The sequence below is a fragment of the Castanea sativa genome, chromosome 1, assembly GCF_040712315.1.
Source record: "Castanea sativa cultivar Marrone di Chiusa Pesio chromosome 1, ASM4071231v1".
Classification (NCBI taxonomy): Eukaryota; Viridiplantae; Streptophyta; class Magnoliopsida; order Fagales; family Fagaceae; genus Castanea; species Castanea sativa.
Genome location: NC_134013.1, coordinates 53,993,885 through 54,020,954, shown reverse-complemented (window position 1 = coordinate 54,020,954; position 27,070 = coordinate 53,993,885). Strand labels below are relative to the sequence as shown.

Here is a 27,070-nt window from a genome sequence, read left to right as displayed (position 1 = left end):
AGATTGACAGATTGACTTTTATATGCTTGAGTTTTCTTGAGGCAATTTTGAGGTACTACCCGGGCCTTAAGGCTTAGGCAATTTGGAAAATATTTGTTATAATGCGTGGATGATTAACAAGTGGTAACAAAATGGTATTGTGTTTTTATTTGTTTGATTAATACCTAGGTTTTACTTGTTATTGATGTTTAACAGGTACCCAGGTTTTACTTTGTATTTTTTTGTTCCCAAATGTCAATACTCAATATGTGGGTTCTGGCCAAATTCATATAGAGTTGTAGGGAGTATGAATTCATACTCAATATCTGGGAAGTATGAATTTGGAGTTTTGGACAAATCCAAGTAGGGTTGAAGGCCCATTTTAAAAGAAATTAAGTAAAAATCAGGCTTAATTTGATATGTCAAGATTCAAAAATTATTAATTCCTTGAAAAGCCCAATAATTTCGGCCAAAAAGGGCCAAAAAATTAAATCCAATAAAATTTACAGAAAGGCCCAATAAGTGGTCTAGCTCGCCAAACCGTTGAATTTGACCCATTCCAACCGATGATTCGACCCGGCAGGTCCAACCCGTATTTTGGTTGATTGCGGGTTAGTTTTTCAGTGATTCGACCTAATCGGGTCGAGTACGGGTTGGACCAAAACTGGGGCTGACTCGACTTGTGGCCAGCCTAGTTGTGAGTGCTCTAAAAAAGCCAAGATAGGGGAAAAAAAAAAATCCAAGACATAAATGCAGCAACATTCAATGCTTATACTCAAAAAGGAAAAACAAAATTGCACAACATTCTAATTGTTGACAATAGTACAATGCCACATGAACCTGACCTGTGAGCAACATATGAAATCTATCACATCCTTCTAAAAAAACAAAAAAGAAGAAATCTATCACATTTTTCACATTAATATTAAAAAAAGAAAGGAATGTTCCAAAAAGGAAAAAAAAAAGCGAAAAGAAAAACCCTAATTTACACAAACTAAACCCACCGTTCTCTCTTTCTAAGATTCCTCTGTTGTCTTGGACTCGGGGTCTCTAGTCTCGTCTTTTTAAATAATAAATTAAATAATAAATACCACAAAATTAGTGCTCCCCTTTTTGTTTTACTTTTTAACCCAAATTTTCTCGGTTCTCTCTATCTCAATTTCTGGAAATTCCATTTCCACAACAAAACAATTTCCTTCGATTTTCTCGGAATCCATTTTCCCAGGTATTCCGTCAATTTTGCATGTCAGATTCCACTTCGCTTTTCTCCCTGTTTTATTAATTAGGGATTACATCCATTTTATCAAGCATAATTTTCTTTCCTTTTATCATAGCATATCATATCATATAAACGAGCAGAGATTGTACTGTAAACTCTAGGTCGTTCGCAGAATTGTTGTAAGTCGAACAATTTTGTTAAATTGACCATAAAAAAGTGATTGGTAGAGAGTTTATGAAGTTTTGTGTTCCTATATGCCTGTTTTTTGTTTGTGTAGTGTAGTGGGTATGTATTAATTACTATTCTGAATATGAGTTGTATTTTTTGTCTTCCATTTATGTGTGTGATTGTTGTTCTCTTTTATCGGGTCGTAATTTTTCTGATGTTGATTGGTTTTAGTTAAATAGTACTATGTCCATTCCGCCTAAAACTGCTGTGTCTGTGCTTCTTTTGTATTAGCACATGTATATATTTATATGTATTTATGAATGTGAATGTGTTTGGGTTAGTGAGAGCACTAGTTCTGTTATAGATAACTATGAAATCTGTGTTTGTTTCCTCAGAAATTATGGAAATTTTTAGTGTGGAATCAATTACTTAAAGCAACATATCTGAAATTTTCTTATTCTTTTGTTTTCTCTTGGTTTGTATTTCTGGCTTCTATTTTAATTATATTCGCGGGTTTTAAAGCTTACTGAGAACGTAGAAGAAGAAGTTGCGGCAGCAGAAATCTGACTCCACAACCACCAGGTGCTCCCTCTTTTTATATTAAAATTGTGATATATATATATATATATGAACCTGATGTCCTCCTCAATGAGTTGATTTTGAAATAGAATATCAAATCTTGCTTTTCCTTATATTTAAAAGAAGTGAAAATCAAATTTTAGTTTGTAAAAGTGTTAGATAGATTATTACATATCAATTAATTAATTTTAGTTTCAGTAGTTCTTATTATCTATTATTATTTCTTTTGATTGGTAAGTTCCTAGTGGGTTTTGAACCCATGATCTCACCCTCCACCAGGCACTGGCAAGCGGAGAAGTTGCTAATTGAGATAGAGCTTAATGGGTCTTATATCTATCATTAGGATTGAGATTCTTTAATTTCAAATTGTGGATATGAACACTCGACATTTTTGAATAAATACTGGATCAGCAGCTGATGACTCCCTTTATATACAATGTATGAATGTGCAATATATATTGATGCATTATGATTTTTAGCCTGTATTAATGTATATTAGAAGCAATTAGAAACCCAAGTAGTTTTGCAGTACTGGTCTATGCATGTTCTGTAGTTGCATATTCACCATAAGTCCTCAACTATTTTCTTTGGCCATGTCAGAAGTCCAAAGTACTTAAAAACCCGTCAAGGTGCAGCCTAGTGGTTGTAGGCTTGGGATGAGCAGTAGACCCAGATGTCCTAGGTTCAATTCCAACTAGGAGTTCCCTTGGATTACATGATAGGCTGATACTCAGTGCTAGTGGGTGGGGTCGTGTATCTGTGATTTACTTCCTAGGTGTAGCTCTAAGGGCCCTGCCTTAGTGAGGTTCCACGTCATTAAAAAAAAGTATACTTAAAGTATCATTTCCCTAAAAATATGATTGATAGAAAATCATTGTTTTGGTGGAAATGCCATTAATAAGCTAGACTCACCTACTATTAAAATAAAATCTATGGCCACTTCTAGGCCCCCAACCAGAAATTATAGGATTACAAAGTCTCTCTAACTTAAGAAACATGTAGAAATTTCAAACATATATTAATGACCTAATTAAATACCGTGACACCAATTTTTGGGCCAAAAAAGCTTCTTGGTTATAAGTTGGTATTGCCTCAGTTAAAGGTTATGCTGGAAAAATATTTAAGTTATTTCTGCTAAGTTGATGGCAGTTTACCATTGTTAACAGCTGACATTTGTGAAGTTCATTTTTTTTTTTTTTTTTTTTTTTTAATGTTTAGGTCTTGTTGTATGCAGAATCAATCTTTGCAAGATAGTTGCTAATTTTCTTCTGAGAACTAAGTGACACGACAAGATGGAGGATTGGGGTAATTCTTTCTTTTCTGAATCTTAATTATACCTGCCATTAAGGCGGTGTACTATTGTAAATCGTAGCTCTTGGGGTATTTTTAAAATATTGAATTTGAAATGCTACTTTATTCATTAGAATTTGGGTACTTGTTTGTCCGAGATCAAATTATATTATTATTTATTATGATTTATAGTTTTGTCAATTTCTTGGGTGCACTTCCCTAAGTTAATATAGATACAGTTTTCTTGATTCTATGGGAAGAAGCTAGTGACCAAGGCTTAAGAAAAGCAATATAATTATGGTGGTCAATATTCTCCTAGGGGATCTCTTGGTACAGTTAGCTAAATATATACTTCCAATTTTATTTGTATAATTCCAAAGTAGTATAACTATATACATACAAAAAGGATATAGTATAAATACAGTTGCTTTTATCAATTTATTGTTTATTTTTGTGGTTCTTGTTTTCTATTCCTTCTTATTTTCCCACTATTTATATTTTGAGAGAGAAAAGGCAAGATGCTTGATTGTTAAACAAACAAGGCTAGATTTGTATTTTGATAATTCTTTGTTAATTTGGACTATTGCTTATCAAATGCTTTCTTTATGAGAGATGTTATTTTATTGTGAAATGATTACTTCATGAGCACATGTTATAGACAAAAAGTAGTGTAAGAATTATAGAATAAAAATTATATACAGAAGTATAGCGACTCTACAAAGTCTGCAATTGGTTGCTATTGGTGAAACCCAACCCACAAGACCAACTGACCAACGATCTGATGAATTATGATTTTAATTGGATTATTGGAATTTCTGCATCTTCAGAAGTGTGGCAATTTTGTTCCCTCCTCAATCCTTGTTAAACATTATGGATCTAGATTGTAATTATCCAATGAATGTTTACCAAACCAATTCCTCTAATGAAACCAGAGATCAATTTCCCTCTTTGGTAACACCCACTGAATCCCAAAAGCTTTAACAACAAAACTCTACTTATCGAATGCAATATTGCAATGAATGAATAAATGGTACGTCATCTCCTCACTGCACAGACACATACAGCACCACCCAGCTAAAATAGATCCTTTCTTGATGAGATTATCTCAGGAAAGAATCTTTCCCCAAGTCATTGTCCAAACAAAGAAAGAAACTCTTTTTGGAGCCTTAACACACCCAATACTCTTCCAAGAGAAAGAGACTTTACTAGTACCTCATATAGTAGTGTAATATGAATGAACATCAAATCTGCTATCCCTGATCAATCTGCATCACATTCTATTCTATCGCGACCTTCTCTCCTAGAGATATTTGAGTACAGGAGATTTAGGAATAATTTTTTTAAGCTACTGAAGAAATTAAGATGCGAGAAAAAGTTAATGTTCCCCATGTACATAGGAAGTGTACTAGGGAAACTACAAAAATAATCTAAAGTTACATATATCTAGAAATTCCTCCAAACTAGAAAAAGAGCGACCACTCAGCAGCTATAGTACCCGTTTGGATTGGGCTTATTGCGCGTCCGCGTTTTGAGTTTCGCGTTTCCTTTTTTTTTTTTTTTGGCAAGACAAATTTCACTGTTACGGCCACTGTTCATGCACTGTTCATAAACAGTAGCCGTAATATATGACTTTTCTGCACAGCAGTGGGTCCCGTGCACTGTTTACGGGACCCACAAATTTCACTTTTCAGCAACTTTTTCATTAAAAATAGGTCTTACGGTACTATTCACACATTTAAAAATTATTTCGCTACAGTGTTTTCAGTTTTCAGTTTTCAGCTGTATCCAAACGGACTCATAGTTTGCTATGAAAGTCTAGTGAATGTGAGATCCCAAAACATAGCGCCATTATTCCATTGCATACAGTCCTCTTCAAAAGTTTATTTTTTTTTAATTATTATAAAAAATCTCGTGCCCAATCATTAAAATCACTATGAAATTGAACATTCTAGCTCCCAAGTATATCCCCATCTATCTGACTAACCAAAACTGATTACATTGATGCACTAAGAAGCATGGCCAAAGACATGACACGGCAATTTAAAAAAAAAATTAGGACACACCGACGTGATAATTAATAATTAATAAATACATATTTTTAGGTATATTTTATTTATTTTGAATATTTTTATTTAGCTTATACAAATAAATTATATCCATCAATATAACTAAAGAATGGATTTAAAGAAGTTTTATTCATCTGCATGTGTTAATTGATTATTAATATTGTCTGCATTTGTACTTATCAAAAACATAGTCTGCATTTGTGTGAAAGGGATTTAAAGATGCATGCATTAACTGCAATGATATTCAGTGTTGTTTCTAGCACTTGAGGGCATAATATTAGTGAAGTTTATTTCTAATTTTTTTTGCTTCATAATTTCTTGAGGTTTATTTTATTTTTTCTGTTGGAGTCTTTTTTGATAAGTTAGTTTTCCGGTGGAGTGCTATATAAATTTACAAAGCGGTATGTTTTGTTTCAGAGGATGAGCAAATTCCAGCTATCCCTACAAAGGAGCAGCCTAAAAATAAATGGGATGATGAAGACATGGATGATGATGATGTAAAGGAATCATGGGAGGATGAAGATGAACCTACACCAGTATGATCGATAATTTAACTACGATCTCCTAGTATTTTCTTTTTTACCACACTTGTTGACTGGAATAGAGGACTGAGTATTGATTGATTGATTCATTAATAGATTTAGGACCGAGTATTTTCTTTTTTTACCACATTTGTATTATTTGTTCTGGATTGAACAATTTGCAGAACCTCCGAGAACATTCTATTTGTATACAGATCCTGTTTATTTTTTGACATTTCTATTTGATAAGCTTAATTGAAAAAAATTACATAATTTCTTGAAAATTGTTTTGCTGTTTTTGAGTTTGGTTTTGGAGGTAGCACATGGCTCATATTTGGGTTGCCTATTCCTGTGTTGTCTTCTGACTGCACCAGTGGTCTGGGCAAACCAATAAGTCCAGGTAACATGGACCTTAACAAAAAGATGTAAATGTTTTCTCAGTAGTCGAGTTGTGGTGATTGCATAAATGCCCCTGCACATGTTGTTAATCGTTCATTTTGTATTAAAAGATGTTTTAGTTCTGAAATTTTCCAAAGAAATTTTTATTTCACTGTCAACTTGTTGGATGCATATGTTTTACTGGAACATGGATTAGAGTTCGTTATTATGCAGTCATGGTGTTAAGAAATAAGAACACTGTTATATGGAGTGACATGCCAATACCTCATGTTTATGGTGGTTTGCTTTGTTTATGTTAATGAAAAATCAATTGTTTCTTTATGTGATGGACCAGGCACCTGAAACTAAACCTCCAGTTGAAAAGGCTCCAAAGAAACCCACAGTGAAAGCAACTGAAAAGAAAGGAAAAACTGTTGAAGTAGTACAGGAAGAGCCACTAGATCCTGTAGCTGAGAAACTTCGCCAACAAAGGTAAAGGTTTGAATAATTCTTACTGCTAATAATGAATTTATTTATCTTATTTTGGGTAGCACATTAATTGTAGGCATGTCTATTTCTTATCTGATGACTGGGCAATGGTTTCCAGAAAACCCTTCAAAATTATGGGGCAGCAATAAATATTATTTCTGTATACTCTCTGTCTTGAGCAGAAAATTGTGTTAAGGTTGCATTTCTTTTTTGTATCTAATGCTTGACTGAGATTTTTGGTAACTAGTGAGGCAAGTTGGTTTCCCTAATATACTGCAACCTGCAAGTCTTATGAACAAACAGCCTCAAGTTGATTTCCCATGTGTGCACTAAAATTGTTAATATCTAGAAAACTATTAACTGAAACTGCATTGAGGTTTTGTTAAGTTTGAAGCTAAGTTCACTACTGAACTGACCCTATGTGAGCTGATCACCCTAGCTCAATTGATGATTTTCTAGATATTCAAGTGTGAGCATTGAAGGCAATGTTGATGTTTGACATGTGTATGTGTTAGACATGGAAATGACTATCATGGATATTCTATGATATGGTGCCCATTGTAACATGAATTATTGGATTTTTATAATAATTTTGGACATTTAATAGCCTCATTAAAAATCTAGGATATTTAATAGGTTAGCAGTGTGAACAAGAAATTAATCAGTGAGAAATATGAAGCATGCATATGTATTATACAAAAGTAGAGGCACTTTTATCTCTTGCATGTAATGTTATTCACCATTTAAGTGTAAGTAAAGAACTAGATCGTTTTGCTGCACTAATTCAAGGAAGATGTTGAAGATGTACACCTTTATGGTCTGCATATTTCTTTGAATGGTTTTGATCTACAAATAATTCCACCAACCTATGTGAAAATGCTTAGACCCTTATGTAATTTGGTGGTGCCATCATAGTTAATCCTGTAAAAGCATATATACTACTATCATTATTAATATCATTGTAGTGCCACTCTTTTCTACTTTAGAGGTTTTTTGCTAAGTGAATTCACCACTGAAGTTACATGGCTACTTATGACATTGTTAGGGATGTTAGTCCTGTGGAGTGTTGATGTTGCTGAAATAAAATATCAGCGAATAGTTTACAGAAAAAAAAAAAACCCTAAAAAAGAAGAGGAAGAGCAAAAAAAGCTTTACAAAATTCTTAAATAAAAGATTGTAGGTTTATGGGCAAATTGGGTCCCTTTCGGCTGCTTAATCCACATCATTTGAGGTCTGCCTTTGTCATTTTTAGGATGAATTTTTCCTACCAGCTCTGAACTCCAAGCGTATAACTTTATCTTGTCTATGAAGATCAGATTATGATGTTTATCTGTGTTCTGTTCAGCATTTGGCAGTATAACTTTGGAAGAAGGGTTGGGGGGTTTGTCTTGGCTATGAAGATCAGATTATGATGTTTATCTGTGTTCTATGAAGCATTTGGCAGTATAACTTTGGAAGAGGGATTGGGGGATGGGTTGGAGTAAAGACCATAGGTTACTCTTTAAGGCATTGGTCTTGAAATTTCTTTCAGAAAGAAGGAAGAGGGAATGCTTGAGTATTTAGGATGTAAGAAAATTGTTCATGGATGAAGGTCACTTCGATGGTTTGAAATAAAAGTCTCCCAGAAAGGCTGACAAGAACTTTCATATAGCATTGGTGTCAAAATTTCAGAAGATGGTTATAATGTCTGTTTGATGTTGTGGGCTTCTATATAATTTAATTATCTTTAGAGTCATCTGATTTTGAATCTATTTTTGGATGTTTTAATCCCCCACCCTTGTACTACTTTCTTTGTTGATTCTATGTTTGTTGAGTTCCTTTTTTTTAAATTTTTTATTTTTTTATCTTCACTTTATTGTTTCTGACATGTCTGCTTAGTTATTCTGAGTTTTATCAGTTTTGTTCTGAGTGTGTCTGTTTTCTATTTATGGTGGGAACTACTTCCATTTTTGTTCTCCATTTGATTTTTATTGCATAGTCAACTTCCTTGTCTGAAATGTTTGTTCTCTAATTTGAATTATGGAGGACATTAATGCATTGCAACAAGTAATCATGATGAAATGGGAATATCATATTTAAGGCTACAACCCACTGTAAAATAGTATTTGAAATGTAAAGACAATAGGTTACTCTTTAAGGCATTGGTCTAGAAATTTCTTTCAGAAAGAAGGAAGAGTCCTATGCTTGAGTATTTAGGATGTAAGAAAATTGTTCATGGATGAAGGTCACTTTGATGGTTTGAAAAAAAGTCTCCAAGAAAGTCTGACAAGAACTTTCATATCATTGGTGTCAAAATTTCAGAGGTTATAATGTCTGTTTGATGTTGTGGGCTTCTATATAATTTAATTATCTTTAGAATCATCTGATTTTGAATCTATTTTTGGATGTTTTAATCCCCCACCCTCGTACTAGTTTCTTTGTTGATTCTATGTTTGTTGAGTTCCTTTTTTTTTGTTTATAATTATTTTTTAATTTTTTATTTTCAATTTATTGTTTCTGACATGTCTGCTTAGTTATTCTGAATTTTATCAGTTTTGTTCTGAATGTGTCCGCTTTCTATTTATGGTGGGAACTGCTTCCATTTTTGTTCTCCATCTGATTTTTATTGCATAGTCAACGTCCTTGTCTGAAATGTTTGTTCTCTAATTTGAATTATGGAGGACATTAATGCATTGCTACAAGTAATAATGATGAAATGGGAATATAATGTCTAAGGCTACAACCCACTGTAAAATATTATTTGAAATGTAAAGAATGAACATGCACCCTTCCACTGCATCTGTTTTAGGGAGTCTTTACTTCATGAAATCAATACAGAAGATTTGGGGTTGGCCGGTGGAACTAAGTGTATTTTAATATGTTATATCTTAAAAACCTTATTTTAATTGGGAAAAGATGTACCGACATTGCATTAACTTTGATCCTTTATAACCACTTAGTTTTTTATTTTTATTTATTTTTATTTTTTTATTGTTTCAATCATACGCCCTGTATTTCATTTTAGATTTGATTCACACCCTTTTTATTTTGTAACTGTCAATAACAATTAACAGAGATGTAGTAAGTATAAGACTGATGATTTACTAACCAATTACGTCAGGCAGTGGCACTCCTTGCATCGTCATGCGGTGTCGTCATTGTCCCACTCATGCAATTGGGAAATAGCTTTGATTTGAAAAATCCATTCTTTCCAATGGGTATAAGATCAAAATTGAAGAAATAGGTATGACTTGTTCGGGAAGCTGAAGCAATAAAGCTGAAAATGAGAAAGGTTTGAGGAAATGTTATATGAGAGATTCGGTTTTTGGTTGGAAAGTAGAGACGGTGAAAACGTGTGAAAGGGATTCTGAGATCGAAGGAAAAAAGACCACCTTTTGTCTTGCATAGGTGATGAAAACTCTCCATTTTATTTAATGTCTAAATTGTAATTTATATATCCTTCAAATTATTTTAGATGTAACATATAATGGTACTCTTCTTAAGCTATATGTCACATGATGATTCTCACATGCGTCATCTTTTTCAGTTGACTACTTTCTAGGCAAAAACCACTTTTGCCCCCCTTGCATGTTTATTGCATCTCTGCTTTACCAGAAATGCTTCTACACTCAGAGTCACCAACCCACATCCAAAAGATTAATAAGAAGAGACCATGATACTTATCAAAAAAATAAGAAGAGACCATGATATAATTAAGATTGAAGGGGGCAAGGGGAAGGATAAAAGGGAGAAAATAAAGGCAGCAGTGGTGGGGGGTACTGAGAAGAATGAAAGAGGAGGTGTGGGGGAAGGAGGGAGGAAGTTATAAGAGATAAAATATAGGGTGTGGGGGGAAGGGTGGAGATGGGGATTGTGAATGGGTGATTGGAAATATGATCTAGAATGCCAATTGTCATTAAAATATCTCGCATTAGGCAACAATTTATATATTTGTATTGGTGTAGTGATATAGTCTGGATTATTTATAATTTAATTAAGTTGTGATGTTGTAGGTTTTCAAACTTAATGTGACATCAATGAACAAACTACCTTTTAGCATCATTAATTTTCAAAACTACTTTTTAGATAAGTACTTTAGAGAAACTCTTCAAAGTCAGACTAGTTTCCAAATTGGTCTCTCTCTCTATCTCTCTCTCATTTTGGGGGTAGGGGGGGGGGGGGGGGTGGAGGAGGACCAACTCCGGAAGGGACTATTTTTAATTTATATTTAGTCATTGCAGCTTGAAGACTGATATTTTCTATTCGATGGTTTATCACACCTTCTCCTTTATATTGAGTATTTCTTGTACTGTGTCGTGATGCAAACAATGGAGCTTTGGAAAGTATTATAGATGGAGGGAAGCTGATTGGTCAATGAGCTATAGCTCAACTGGCTCTTTCTTCTCCTGGATTGGTGTTACATGTGCAAGTGCAATTGTGAAAGTGTTGACCATCTTTTTCTTCATTGCTCGGTTGCCATGGAATTGTGGGACATGGTCTTTGGTTTATTTGGAGTTTGCTGGGCTATGCCAAGGTCTGTTGTTGGGCTTTTGGCTTGCTGGCAAGGTCGTTTTGGTCGCCATTGTAATGGAGATATTTGGAAGGCCGTTCCTCATTGCTTGTTGTGGTGTATTTGGAAGGAGAGAAATAGTAGATGTTTTGAAGACATCGAGAGTTCCATGCCTGATCTTAAGTCTCTTTTTTTCTGAACCTTACTAGATTGGTTCTCTGTGTGGAGAAGCCTTCCTTTTCTTTCTATTTTGGATTTTCTTGATTTTTGTAATGTTCGTCTTTGATTTGTTCTCCCTTGTATACTTCCTGTGTACTTGGGTGACTCTCTCTTTTTTTCAATAAAATTCTTTATTACTTATAAAAAAAAAAAGGTTCATTGGGTGCGTAACATTATCAAAAAAAGAGGAAAACTGATGGAAAGGTCAACATAGTCATTTGGAAAAATTCTCAGTTGTAACATGCTTAGGGGGCTGAAAACTACTCTTAGTTCGTGTTCAATATGTCTTTTATTTTAAGTGTCTAGGTAACTTTGTAGAGTGGCTTTTAGTGTGCCAGATTTGCTGTCTCATATCTCTGGGCTTTGTTTTTTTGCTTTTTGTGCTAGTTTGTCAGTTTTTGTGTATTTTGGACCATGTTGAAAGTCCTAGTTTTGTCATATTTAAGCTTATGAAGAAGGGATTTTTTTCTTGCTTTCTGTGTGATGCATTTCTTTTGGGTGTAGTTTTCAAGTATTCTTAAACCCTAAGTTTTGTCATAGATAAGCTTATAAAGGTTTTTTTTTTTTTTTTTTTGAGTTGCTTGCTGTGTGATGCATCTCTTTTGGGTGTGATGCCCAAAACCTAGGTTTGAATCATGCAATGCTTAAGTGCATCCTTCTTTTCAGCTATTTTCTTCTCTGCGATTCTTAACAAGCTGTTGTTTTTATACAAACTACTTTTGATTAAGGCTATGAATCCACTCTCTCCTATGAGATTTCTTGAGTTCATAGAGTTGTTAGAGGTGTTATGAGTTGGATGTTGAGGCCCAATTAGTCTGCCTTCTTTTAGTCAAACAGCATTGAGGTTCTTTTAATCTTTGTTTTTTTTACATCTTCTTTGGCTCGCATTTTTCATATGAAATCTTTGCAGCTCATTTTTGGGAAACAGTTGGTGCTGAAATCACAGGAGCATCTTGAATTTTAATTACAGCAGTACACCCCCTTTGATGTAGCTTGGGTGAAATCATATGAGCTGGAAGTGTTAATTAAAACCAGGCTATGATTTTCTATACTATAAAAAGCTAGAATGTTTGGGGATTATGATTTTCTAAAATTTCCTGCTTGGTTGGCTTGAATTTTATGAACTTAGGCTCAATAGGAAAATAATAATTTTCCAAAGCTGACGTATGTATACTGATTTGAAACTTTATTGACTTTTCAATGATACCCATGGTCTTTGGCTGGATTTTTTTCTCCAAGTTACTTGGGATTTAAGCTAAAATCCTTGTTATCATCAATTTACCTGTTCCTGAGTTAGACCATAATTTAAACCTAAACCCAGTACTTGTCATGTCAATGCCTGGAGATTAACTTAAAAAAACCTCTAAACAAACTGAGACCACTAAACTGTACAAAAGAACAAAGTTGATGGCCTGGACTCTAAACTCTTTTGTCAGTGTTTGGCATCCAGAAGTGTCCCCCAACAACCTTGTTTGTCATTCTGATCATAGTGCATAGTTGATGGTGGATGTTGTCCTTTGTTTTGAACAGTGTGCTTGATAAGTTTTTGCATCATGCTATAGGGTGCACATTGTCCTGTTTTAAATTATGGGCTTGCCTACATTTGTTTTTCTACTAAAGTTTGTTTTGGAGCAAAATCATTGAAAAGCAAATGCAAATTATGATTTATCAGAATGGTTTGAATCCCTGCTAATTTGGGATTTATGTATTGATCTTAATAGAAAATTAGTGGGAGGCTTTTAAAAACTTAATAATAGGCAATTTTTATTTGTTTCTGGTGTACTGAGAGGATCTTTGCTGCAACTATATTGTCCGTGACAGGCTGGTGGAAGAAGCAGATTATAAATCTACTAAAGAACTTTTTGGTGAGAGAGGAGATGAGAAGACTCTTGATAATTTTATTCCCAAATCAGAAAGTGATTTCTTGGAATATGCAGAGCTCATATCGCATAAACTTCGTCCATTTGAGGTATGTTAAATTGTCTTCCTCTGTTTTGACCAAAGGCCAATTGAATATCTTACGTTGTTAACATATGCTTGTGCTTCTCTGATGCAGAAAAGTTTCCATTATATTACTTTACTTAAGGCTGTAATGAGACTGTCAATGACTACTTTGAAAGCAGCTGATGCAAAAGATGTTGCATCTTCTGTCACGGCAATTGCAAACGAAAAGCTAAAAGCAGAGAAGGAAGCAAATGCTGGTAAAAAGAAGACAGGTATTTTTCCGTGTGCTCTGCCTTCCTGGATACTTCAAGAGGATCACACACAGGCTTGTAAATCTGTTGTGGTGGACATATGTTGACATAGATGTATTTATTGGATTTATTTCTCCATTGTTTCAGTTAGTGCTCTCAATTGTTCTGTAATGAAGAATTTATACCTCATCATTTTGTGTTTCTGAATTGTTTTTCTCGCCTGCAGGCTCTAAGAAAAAGCAGCTTCTTGTAGACAAGCCAGACGATGATTTGGTTGTTAATGGCTATGATGCTCTTGATGACTATGATTTCATGTGAGTGTTTCGTTCTTGTCAGAAATGGGTTTCTGCTTTTAAAACATTGAAGGAGGTATAAGATCCTCCAGCATCCCTTCCACAGATATTCATGAGTGTTATTGCTGTATCTGTTCAATAGGAGAATGTGTCTGATTGTTTTCTATATGTTATGGTCAATTTTGTTAGTTTTGGACACTAGATCTATATTTGTCTGCATATACTATATGTTTGTACTTTGCCTGAGTCATTGAAAAACTTGCGACTCTGTTGAAAGTAAAATTACAAGTTATTGAGATTATTTTTTTATTTAACTCCTTCAATATTGCATTATCGAATTTCTGAGCTATGATAACTATGATGCTTTTCTGAGCTATGATAGTTGCTTTATGATCAAGGATAGATGGTTAAGAAAGATGTATAAAAGTGGTAATTTGATTTGCATTATCAAGGTACTTTCCAAACCCACTTATTTTGTTCCATTGATTGTGGATGTGCTTTACTTGACACCCTATCGAGTTTAGCAACTGAGAAATTAGCTATTGAGCTAAAAAAAAAATTGAGAAAAAACCCTTAGAAATTAGCCAATGAAGCCATTGTTGTGAAGTAAATTAGCCAATATAGCCATTGTTGTGATTTGGGCTAGCGATCTCTGGATGTTGTCTCTTTCAATGGTTACTCATTGAAAATGACTTCTTCACTGCCGTGTTAAGTAGTTTGCCCTTTCATTATTATTGCTGGACTACTTTCCAACACCCCCCTGTACCTCAAATTGATTTCTTTCAGCCACAACTCTGCCTACTTTGGCTAGTTAATTCTAATGCACTATCCTTTTAACCAAAAAAAAAAACAAAAAAACGTTTGGTATGTTTTGGCGTTTGAAATGAAATCAAAATAGGCTTGGGATTAGGATATTTCCCGTATTAGTGTCGATCAAATTTTTTGTTTGTTTGTATGTTTGTCAATTACAATGAAATTAGCCTATCTCCACAATGAAATATTTTGGCACTCTTTTTTCTAAAAAGAAATATTTTGGTACAATGGTATTACTGTATTCCTACATAAAATGTAATATATCTAATATAATATGTAATTTGAATATTTGTAAATACTATATAATGGATGATCTTAACATTATCATTAAAAAAAGAATTTACGACATGAAATGTCTAGAATATCTAACTATATAATCAATCACCAATGTAGGAGATTTATTTAAAAAGAAAAAAAAGTTGAACCTAAGTTATACAACAGAACAAACCTAAGTAGAAAATCTCACTACATTTCATTTATTTGGTTTTCTTATTTTTTGTTTTAATATAGGCGAAAATGTATTTTTGGTCCCTATATCTTAGGCCAATTCTCATTTTGGTTCTTAAATTGATTTTGCTACTAATGCAGTCCCTAAAAAAAGAAAATCGATTCTATTTTGGTCTCTGCCGTCAACTCACTAATGGAAACCTTTTACGTGATAAACGGAGTGGTCTGCTTGCTGACATGGTGCTGACGTGACTGTTAAAATATTATTAAAATAAATTATGTGGCATTTTTTTGAATGCCACGTCAGCATTTTCATTTTTTTAAAAAAAGCCACGTCAGAAAATTTATAAAAAAAGAAATTAAATTAAAAAAACCTTAAATCTAATTTAATTAAAATTATTTCTTAAAAAAACAAAAATCATTATCTTTTTAATTCTTTTTCTTTTTCTTTAACCTTAATTCTTTTTCTTTAACTTCATCAGTCATCAGATTCAAAATCATCTCTAAACTTTCTCTATCTCTAATTCTCTCTCTCTCTTCACCCTCGACAGAATCTCTCTCAGACCCAAACTCTCTCTAATCTCAAAATCTCATCTCTGCCGCCGTTGAACTCGTTCAAGACTTAGTGATGAGGTTGCTGCTGCAGTCAAAGAAAGAAAGCCTATCGAACCATCGAACCCATCGAGAAGGTCCGCCTCAAAGATGAGGTCTTCGCCCCCGTCAAATCTGACGGTAACTCACCATAGTCGTCGATTCGGTAGTTTTGTTTCTGTGTAGTTATGGCTCTATGGTACGAAACCCTAATCACCGATTCAGTATTGGAGCCTAAATTAGTGGTTGTGAAGCTGAGATCAATGGTTCTCACACCTCTTTCTACCTCATCGTCTCTCTTTTCCTCTCTTTAAGGTTGATTTGGAAGTTTTTAGCTTAGGATTTTTGTAGATTTGATGTTAAGGATTTTTGGAAGATTTGATTCGGTGGTGGTGCTTTACTTGTTGCTGGGTTTCTATTCTTTTTCTTGGATTTGATGTTCATGTTCTTTGATTTGGTGGTGGTGATTTGGGGGTTTTTGTTTGTTTTTCTTGTGGGTTTTTCTGTGTTTGTTTGCCAAGAAAGTTTATGGGTTTGAAGGCTAAGGTTTGCTCTGTTGGAGATATGGGTTTGGGGTTTGGTTCTTTGTTGGAGATTGATTATGGGGAAGAACATTGGGGAAGAACACAAAGAACATGAACATGTTCTTCTAAAAAAATAGCAATAGCAATAAAAATAAAAGACAAGAAATATGTTTAATTAATTTATTTTGTTTTGATGTGTTTGGTTATAAAGAAAGTACAACAAAGACAAAGAAAAGAAAATTATAAAAAAATAAGGATTAATTTGATAAGAATATGAATCATAGAGATTAGAATTAAAAAAAAAAAAAATTAAAAGAAAGTAAAATTTTTGTTTGAAAAAAAGTGAAATTTTTTTATTTGTTTTATTTACTTATTTTAATTAAAATTAAGGAATTAAAATTTTTATAATTTAAATGTTGATGTGGCATTTAAAAATGTCAAATAATTTTTTAAGACATCAGTGCCACATTTGCAAGTAGGGCACTCCGTTTGACACGTAAGAGATTTTTGTTAGTGGGTTGACGGCAAAAACCAAAATAGAATTGATTATTTTTTTAGGGACTACATTAGTAACAAAATCAATTTAGGGACCACGCTAGTAGCAAAATTAATTTAGGGACCAAAATGAAAATTGACCTAAAATGTTGGGACCAAAAGTGTATTTTTGCCTTTAATATAATTAGTGTGCCTCTAATGTAAAACAAAACCCTCAATTTATAAGCTAAAATATTGTTAGTTAAACTCATTTTAGAAGATATTAACTATTAATGCATGAAGTAACTCTTTCACCCAGGTGATCACTCAAGACTAGGGTTGGATCTTATGTTTTGCTTAACTAATTCTTACTCCTTTACATTAGGGCTGTTCATAGGTTGGGTCGGGTTGGATTGGGTTTTAGGTTGACCTGCATCCGACCTAATTGGATTAAGTGAACATAAAATGGACCCGCAACTGACTGAATGTTCGGGTCGGACCTAGTGGCTTGGGTCGTTGGTTGAGTGGGTCGAAGCTATTAGGTAATTTTGGGTTTGAAGTAAGAGAAGAAAATAGAGAAATCAACCTAAAGAATATAGAAATCAAAACCCAAAAGGACACAGAGACAGATAAATCAATCCAAAGAGCACTAAAAATCAAAACCCATAAGAACATAGAGAAATCAAAATCCAAAGGACACAAATCTAAACACAACCTTCTGAAATCAAATAGCACAAACAAGACCTTAGATCTATGAGACTGTAACGAAGAAAGAAAGAGATAAATAACACTAAATTAGCACCACCACCACTCCCCTCACCCACCATCGCCACATCCATCACAAGATTAGTGCAAAATTAATTAATTTTTTTTACGGACCCACCATTAGATGCACAAGATCAAAGTGTCAAAAGGATATTTCAAGCATATTAGAGGAGGCTTTGTCTTAGGAACTTGTGGGTAGAACTCACCCTTAAAAACTGGTTTGCAAGGGGAGGTTGCCTAAGAGCTTATAAACATATAGTTAAACTTATACTTAATCCATGTGGGACATTAGGTTTATAACATATCACCATGCTCCACAGTCGACGTCCATGATGGTTCACTTTATTGACACTGACCTGATGGTATCATTTTCTCTTTTGATATCTCCACTCATCTATTAGTAATTTTAATTTAGCCTCTAGGTCGCCCATTTTGGGATCTGACCACAAAATTGCAACTCATTTGATTCCATATTCAATGAGCTATGCCTAATCAATCGGGGTGGTAGTTGGCTCTAAAATCAAATGTTAGGAACCCATGGGTAGAACTCACTCTTGAAAATCGGCTTGCAAGAGGAGGGTGCCTAAGAGCTTATAAATACATGGTTATGCTTACACTTAATTCGTTACACTTAATCCATGTGGGACATTATGATCATAACACTTTGAGAGTGGGGTTTGAGCAAGTCAACAATAGCGGCGGTAGTACGGTCGACTTAATGACAACGATAGTAAGAATGAGATTAGGGTTAGGGATTTGAGAGAGAAAGGAAGCACGAAAATTTTGTTGATGTAAGGTTGAAATTGAACGGGTGAATCCTTTTTTGTTTTGTTTTGTTTTGTTTTTTTCTTTTTAAACTTCTCATGAGTTGGGTTAATTTCTACGGGTTGGGAGTTGTGGAACCCAAACTAGAACTGAGAACCTGAATTTTGAACACTAACACACTTGCACTCGACCTATCTGGGCGCATTTGGATATGCTTGTGGGTATTTGGGTCGAATGAGTGGGTCGGGTTTGACGGGTTAATGGATATCCCTACTTTTAATGTTGTCATTAAGAATTTTAGACTTAAATTGTAGGGGTACAAAATAAAGTGTCTACAAAGTCAATAAACATAAAGTTTAAGAACTCTTTGAGCAAGGTAAGTGCATCCATTTTTAATTCCACATTTCTCTGTAGCCTATTGTTTCATTGTTATTTGCCTTTTGATTCGGAGTTAAGCTTATTTGTAATTCAATCTTGTTAGACATGTAGAATTAGGGTTCTAATAATTGCATGCGTACGCATGCTGAACATGTGTGTACGTAGTTTGAGAGCACGCATACGTAGTCTCGTACCTAGAGCAATACAAAACCCTAGATCCAGGTTATGTACTCCAAATGCAACATCTTTGTGATCTGCTTGCTTAGTTTTTAACATTATCATTTAATTTTTTGTATGTATCAGATGATATTCAACTTAATGGGACCCTTGAGAGAGAATGGCCTAGGGATAATAATGGAAGCTAATTCATTGGATTCAGGTTGCATGGTAGCATATTCTCAGATCCATAAGGCAGCTCTCAAGAGTTATTCACATATGACAGGTTATGCCTTAGGGTGCTCACACCAAATTCTCATTCTCAAGAAAATGTTAGAATCGAGTAGTAGAGGACATAAACTTGGTCCGCTAAAAGGATCAGGGCACTTCCAATTTTATCGTAATTTTTTAGTATTATATGTTTCATTTGAAACTCATCTTTTCAATTCCCTTTCTAGAAATTTAGCTGAAACTCTAGAATCAAAATTCCAATAAGTTCGAATTCATTTTTTGATTACAATTCAGTTACAAACTGGTAAGTATTAACGGATTGAAAAAGTTTATAAGAAATTTTATTATTTATTTTAATAACCTCATAATAGTTTTAGTCTTGGTATAAGAAAAATGGACCTTATGCCACATGCTTTCCTCATATAATTTAATTTTTTAATTATTTTAGAATTCAAGTTTGATGATATTTATGAATATTTATTTTATTATATATAGAGTTTTTATTTAACCCTACATTTTTAGATGGGATAAAATATAGGAATAAATTCTTATATTTCTAATAAAATTCAATCACGTGACATTAAGAAATAGGTAATAGTCCAATTTTGTAATGGAATTTGTAGTGTAGTTAAGGTTTGTCATTCCACCGAGAAAAGGAAAACACGAACACGTCAAAAGCACTATTAATATATAGAAAAATATGATTGAATCTAGGTTAAAGAAAATTTGGTAAAATTCAATAATTAAAATTACTAGGTCATTAGGGTTCGTCAACCAATATTGTGAAGCATCTACTACCAATCCAATTTAGTATACAATCGGGTAAGTAAACACATAAACTATCCGATTGGAAGATTTTGAAATAAGATTATATTCATCAATTATTCCAACAATTTAGTCTAGAAAAATAATAACTTTGTTAGAAAAAATCAAGAACATTGCATACCCTAAAGACAATACTATGACAAAAGTAATATCAAACAAGATTATTACGTTTTACTAGAGAGATTATAAAACCCTATTATAATAATAAGAAGATTCAAGAATAGACTAATGAAAGAATTAGAAATTAAATATCAATCTAATAAAACAATTATGAAAATAGAACAATTGATTTAAATAATCAAAACGTGAAAAACATGCTTTGATTGAATAGTGGACAACTTGCAACATTGGGGATTCATCCTAAACCCTGTTTAGGTTCTTAAACTTCCATAGAAAATAAAAAATCTCAAACATTGATGAAACTTTAGGTTTTCCAGCGGCCAAAAACATGGTTGCCCTTGTATCCACTTAATACGTATAACATTCAAAACCCTAAAACGCATGATTCTAAGAGGGAAAAAAAAATGTAAATTCTTGTTTTTAATAATGAGTCAACTTCCAGGTTGGGTTTGGCCTTGAAAATGGCATGCAAATTCTAAAGTTTTGGTAAACTACAAAGTTTTTTTTTTTGGATACAAGATAGAATTTCTACTTTAGCCTAATCTAAGTGTATATGTGTGTGAAGCTCCCTCCTAGAGACTTGAACCTCGGCCCTTGCCCCCCACACCCTACAAGCACTTATACTTGTGGAGTGACCAACGCACCAAGAGTGTGCGGTGGTGGTAAACTACAAAGTTTTAGATCTTCAAGTCCTCTTTCCGTGGCCACAAGAATCAAGTCAATCCAACATCGGAGTAAAAAATATATGGCCAAAATACCAAAATTGGTCAGAATATTTTCATGCCAAGATTTTTTCCATTTTTGGCTTAAACGAATTTTTCTCTTTCTTTTTATGTTTTCATAGATCTTTGACTCATTAAATTCTTCAAAAGCCACTTCTCAATTAATCTTCACCCTTGGATTTTCTTGGCTTCATGTCTACATGCTTAACTCATTGGTTTTAATCTCTTACAAGAGAAAAATACACATAATGAGTATATTGCACTTTTAAGCTATTATCAATACACAATAAATTACATAGGTTAAAAAGTCAATAAACTCCACAATTATGCTACATTGGTTGATTGAATATAATTAGAAAACTTATACTAATTTTTTTGTTTGTTTGTCATTTTTAAATAAAACAATCTACACTATAATTGAATTAAATAAACTCTTTTTCAAATAATTTTTTTAGGGTAAATTAAAAAAAAGTCCCCTGAGAGTTGGGTAAATATTATATACTACATTTAAAAAAAAATCTAATTAACTCCCTAAACAGAAATTGTACTTTAACACTGGTTGCTCTATTCCTTCTTTTGGTTTCTTTTTCATCTCTAGCTAATCCATCAATTATTGGACAAAGTTTAGCTCTAAACTAGTATAGAACCATCTATTCCAACCCATTACATGATGAATTATAAGATTATCTATGTATTTTACCCATGAATAATCTTATAAACCGCAGTGTAGTGGATTGGAAGAGATAACTCTATATTGGTTTGGAGCTAAGCTTGTTACTCAACTATTTAACATGTAGAAACTTCTTTGTGTATATGATTACCACAATATAGTCGTTGTGGGACAGCATTGTTTGTGGAATTTAGCATAAATAGTTTTAAGTATGATTTGTGTTTAAGGAAAAATCGGATAGTGCTTGACATTAGCCCTAATCTCATGATAATTTTTGCATTTTACCAAATTTTCTAATTTATAGCCACTTGTTAAAATTAAAAAGTTAAAAGAGTTGAGTAAGAGAAAGTTTAAGAACACAATAAAATGTCATAATATATTTACAACACTATTATACATTTTGTTGTGATAGTAAGGCTTCATTTGGTTTGATTGAAAACATTTTACAGAAAACATTTTATAGCCTTAAAGGTGTTTGAGTGGATTAAAAAATCCGGTAAACTTGAAATCATTTTCCCTTTGATTGTAAAATAGGATTGATTTTAGTGTTAAAATGAATTACACTTCAATTTTTCTACATTTTATTTACAATCTCAAAACCAAAGAAAGAGAAGAGAGGAGACCTTCTACATATACGAAAATGATATCTTGTACCCGGCATATATGCCGGGTACACCATATACCACCTCCTACATATATAGATGGAGTACTAAGAGATTAAAGAGGAGTCAACATAAAATAGATCGGACCATTGTGACCCAGTGGAGTGAGCCACCCTTGAGCCGATTGGACCACCGTGAATGACTAGCTCATGAGCTGTTTGGACCACCTTGACCACTCACCCAGCGAGATCTTGCCGCCGCCTCCAAATCAAACCATTGATTTTGTTGCTGCCGATGCAACTAGATCAAGCCATCGATCCACCCATCAACTTCTCTCGATCTCGTCATCTCATTATTGATATAATATTTGTTTGGAAGTTGAAAAAATGTGAAAAAATAGTAAAAAATATGTTTTTTTAGAGTTTTTTCAGAAACACAAACAAACACTTAAAATGCTTTTACTTGAAAACACATTTTACATGGAGCTAAACGCAGGCTAAAAAAACCAAGTCGGTAAACAGAAAGAACCGCAAATTAAAGAGAACTAATTCTGGATGTCGGCCTCTTGATGGAGAGAATCTAATTAAAGGGGAAGAAAAGATCAACCCAATTAAAAATAACAACAATCCACGTGTACGTTCAACATCATCATAGGAAAATAAATGAACATGAATATCCTCCTCACTTTTGACAGACAACAAAAAGAAAAGATAAAAAAGGTGTTGTCAAATCAATCAGAACCAGGACGTCGTGCCCTCATCATAATAAATCCTAGTTCCTCCACTTATTAAAAAAAGAAAAAAAAAAAAACAGTTCTAGTAGATGAAGATGTCAAATTATTGATTGGGATGGCCACTCACTACTGAGAGTCTTCAACTTCACAAGAACCCACAAACAATAAATCTCAACATTCAACAAACACTCCTCTTCTCTCTCAACCAAATAAGTTATAATAATGGAGGAGCCGATGTACGGTACGGAGAGGCCTAACGGCAGTGGTACTTACGTGGAGGTGACCGGCGCCGGCGTGGACGATGACCAGCCTAAAGGGAATCACCACCACCCCCACCACCACCACCACCCCCGCTACCACGGCGGCGGAGGAGGTGGGGAGGAGGAGACGTTGTACAGCGTATTCCACCGTTTCATATCGGCGATTCTGTTTCCTGATCACAGTACGGATCCTGCTCCGCTGCTGCACCGGATCAAGACCTCTGTGGCCCACAACGCCCCTCGCCTTCGCGAAGCTTCTGGAAACACCGCCCGGAATGTTTATATCTGGACTCGTAGAGGCTCTCATCTTCGTGCTCTCCTCGTCATTTCTGTAAGTCTCTTTTGTTTAATATCATCTGTACAATGTTAGTATATTGTTGTCTATCAAAAGTGTACCTTTGTCACAACAAAAATAAAGGTTACGCTATGTGGAATCTAAATAAGAGACAAATTATCAAACACATACACAGCGCAACAAACCCCCCCCATGATCTAAAGATTGTTTTGCCAATGTTGATTATTGCTCAGGTAATGATTCTCTGATTTCAGAATGGGATTGTGTCTTCTGATTGTTATTTTTTACTTGATTTAATGGGGGATTGTTCTCTAGATTATGCTTTAGATACATTGTGCTACTCTATTCATCTTTCTTGCAAGACAAAAGATGAGGTTTTTTTTTTCCTAGTTGCTAGTTTTTTCTATTATCAGCTTGATAACAAAATGAACGTTCAATCTGAGAAAGGAATATTAGGCTGGCATTGTCTCTAAAACTTAGTACAGGTTGATGAAGGTTGTTTTTTTTTTTGGGGGGGGGGTTGGGGTCCTTTGTTATCAATTATCATAAGATAAAATTCAAATCTTTTGGGATTTGCATAGAATGAGGATCTATACTATAGAGATTTATGAATGACATTACAGGTGGAGTGAATGGTTTTGTGGAAGCATGTAAAATCAATCGATGAAAATATGAGGATAAGGTGTATAGAATAGCTAGAAACCTAATTGTAAACCCAGAAGTCTCTGGTTTGACTCCTAGCTGAGGCATTTCATGATTTACCCAATGCCTGCTCAGTGGGGGTGTGTAGGCATCCGGGCCTTGCCCCTCAAGGGTGGTCCCACTGGCTCATACCTCGAGGGGGCTTCTTGTCATTTAAAAAAAAAAAAAGAATAGCTTGAAACCTAAGGGGTAGCACAAAGGGCTAGGGACTGTGCCTCATGAAGCGGAGATCACTTGTGCAAATCTCTCCTTCCCCCTTTCCTTGGGGCCAAAACTTACTTAACCATAAAAACAGATAGCTTGTTCATATGCAAGAAAGACCCATTATGAACATGATGATACAAGACAAGGAAATTTGGAACACGAGTTAAGATGGTGTGGCAAACAGTATTAATGAAAATGAAAGAATAGAGGCATGGGGTTGGGGGCATCACAATGACAAGAGGTTGTGGCATTGTCCATGGAGGAACCAGCCCAAAGCCATGTCACTGTGGTATCTCCTACTACAGGTATGGCGCTAGCTAAGCTTTGACCTAGAGCATGAGTTAAGCTGATGAGGAAGAAAATTATGGTTGAAACTATTTATGGTGGATATGACTCTAGATCAAGCTGAATTACAGAAAGGTCTCCTTATGGCTTAGCATAAATAACAGGAATTTAATGGCTTTGTTGAGTACAATCCCTATCGGAGTTTGAGGATTGAATAATTATAATTTGTTTCTAAGCTGTGATTATAATTTGTCTCTTGTGTTTTGTCAATAAATTTACAATCTAAATAGAGGTTTGTGAATTTTAATTACTAAACTTGTAGATCCCGTATTCTTTTTATTTTTAATATCTCTTCTGAGTATATCTTGATTTAATTTCCAAATGTACTGCAGGTTGGGACGATCACTCTTCTTGCTTTGACAGGATTGCTTGTCTTTATGCTTTTCTTTCTGGCTGCAACTGTCAATGCCATTGTCATATCTCTTCTGGTGTCCTTGGTGGCGGCAGGTGGCTTCTTGGCTCTTTTCTTCACCTGTGTAACATTTATATACATTGGAGCGTTATCAGTAGCTGTGTTTGTTATTTCCAGTACTACAATTTCAGCAATCATAGCTGCTCTGATAGCTACAGGTAGAGATGACCTTTCTTTCTCACCTCCCACACCTTTTTTCTTTCTTTTATTGGTAATTACACATGCACCCAGGGGATCTTCAACTCAGAACCTCACCCTCCACCTTGTTATTAAAAAGGAAAGAGGTATATCATTTGAATTAGAGATCATTGGCCTTTTCAGTTCTTACTTGCCCAAATTATACTTATTTACTTCTTATTATCAAGTCCTACCCGGCCATTGGTTTATCAGTTATACAATCTTCAACTGATGATTGGGAATTTTGCTCTTCAGTGTTTAACCAGAAGCGATTGCTAACCTTGTAATGAAGGTTTCGCTTTAAAATTTATGAGACACAAAATTTAACTCATTCAACTTTCTGATCAGAACCATATCCGTAATTAAATAATCTGGTCTAGTCTACAAAGAAACTATAATAAAAAATTATTGCACATCCCCTGAAGTTGATGTTGAAGCGCGATTTTGTTTTGTTTATGACTGACTGTATGTAAGGGCTTCTGGGGCTGGGCCTACAGTGGACCTTGTCTAATGATTTGGAGCCCTAGGGAAGGGACATACATATCAGACCCTGATAATTGGTTCTATCTCTGGTTAGATAAATATGTACATATCCTCGTATTGTGATATAATTTTTTGTTTCTTTCAGTTTGTCTATGCAAGTAAGAAACCAGCCAGTATTTCATTGTATGCACCGTCTAATGAAATTCATTCCTTATTTAATGTGTAGATAAAAAAAATATTAGTGGTGTTTTTCTAGCACCTGCTAGACAAATTTTCTGCTCATTCTATCAAATTGCTGGCTTTATTTTGCTTTTCTTTGTTACATGAAGCTTTATAATCGTTCATACTATATTGACTTTTGATACTGCTCCTTAGTGGCTATGTTTCTCATCACTCCTCTTTTGGACCCAAAATTTGTGTGTAAACCAGGGTGGATTGGATTCTTCTGGACTTTGTGGTTGGCAACAAAGAAAGGCTTCGAGATTGCTAAACACTCACTCTCTGTGACTGGTTCAACAATCTCGTCTTACTCTACTGCTAGGCATGCTCACCGCAATGAAGAACTAGGCAAGAAGGCAGATTGAGTAGTTACTACAAATAGAAGTCGACGTATGTAGAAAATCTTATACATGCCTTCATATGGGATTATGCCTGCAAAATTTTCTTGACACATGGCTCTTGAGATTATGTTGTTGCTCAACATTGTTGCTTGTTTGTGGTTTGGAAGCATATGATTGTAATTAGTACTGCTAGCTAAGATAGTAATCTTCGAAATATTTGTCTTTTCATTTTGCATTGTATAATTTTTCGGAGTTTTGCAGTTTGTCTGCAGTTTGCTTGTCTATATGAAGACCAAATAGTGGTATTGTCTTGTATTTATTCGCCTTTACACTCATATCTCTCTGTCTGTGTGGCTCGTTTGGTTCATGGCATTGGAGTTGGTCGAGGTTGGACTCAATACTAGGTGGGTTTCTCTATTGATTGCTGATTTTATGTAAAGACTCGAATTTAGAGGATCTTGCAGCCAGAAGATATCTACGACCTAACTGTATCGAACTTTACCTGTGCATACACTCCTGGCAATCTTGTCAGCAAGAATAAATAAGAATGTAATCATTTTCATTTACTTTAGTACAGCTTCGTGTAGTTTAGAATGGTCCTAACAGAAGCTTGGAACTCAGCTTTCACTAGCTTTGAATGAAAGCAGGGTTCCAAGCTTAAGAGTTTTTTTCAGTCTTGCCTCAGTTGAGTTGGAAGAGCCTCCCTTTTCTGAGAGAATTACAATAAAAAAAAAGACCCAACTTTTTTACATTGTTTTTGATTAGGTACTAGGAAACCTAATTTTGTCAATTAAAGTTTCGTATTTCTGAAACCATTTTGATTTGAAGCCTATCTCATTCTTTATTCATTTATGTTAATGTAGTGGAGAACAAGGGAATATTGTTGGTAGAATTTTTCTTTTTAGAAAGAGAGAGAGCTTTGATACGTAAG

The 27,070-nt window shown here is 34.3% G+C and overlaps 2 protein-coding genes across 3 annotated transcripts; both read left to right on the top strand.

Moving 5' to 3' along the window:
- The first annotated feature begins 1,867 nt into the window (after window positions 1-1,867).
- On the top strand, window positions 1,868-14,199 carry LOC142622414 (uncharacterized). The gene is made up of 7 exons (XM_075795877.1): window positions 1,868-1,948; window positions 3,180-3,250; window positions 5,719-5,837; window positions 6,556-6,692; window positions 13,219-13,366; window positions 13,454-13,613; window positions 13,819-14,199. The coding sequence occupies exons 2-7, from the start codon at window positions 3,238-3,240 to the stop codon at window positions 13,908-13,910; spliced, it is 669 nt and encodes a 222-aa protein (XP_075651992.1). The 5' UTR covers window positions 1,868-1,948; window positions 3,180-3,237; the 3' UTR covers window positions 13,911-14,199.
- Window positions 14,200-22,700: 8,501 nt separating this feature from the next.
- On the top strand, window positions 22,701-26,710 carry LOC142621688 (uncharacterized). 2 transcript variants are annotated; one of them, XM_075795023.1, is made up of 3 exons: window positions 22,701-23,292; window positions 24,840-25,077; window positions 26,009-26,710. In XM_075795023.1, the coding sequence occupies exons 1-3, from the start codon at window positions 22,924-22,926 to the stop codon at window positions 26,161-26,163; spliced, it is 762 nt and encodes a 253-aa protein (XP_075651138.1). In that variant the 5' UTR covers window positions 22,701-22,923; the 3' UTR covers window positions 26,164-26,710. The 2 variants fall into 2 exon arrangements, with proteins under 2 accessions (XP_075651138.1, XP_075651139.1); XM_075795024.1 differs by having other exon boundaries at window positions 22,786-23,292; window positions 24,840-24,954.
- Window positions 26,711-27,070: the final 360 nt, after the last annotated feature.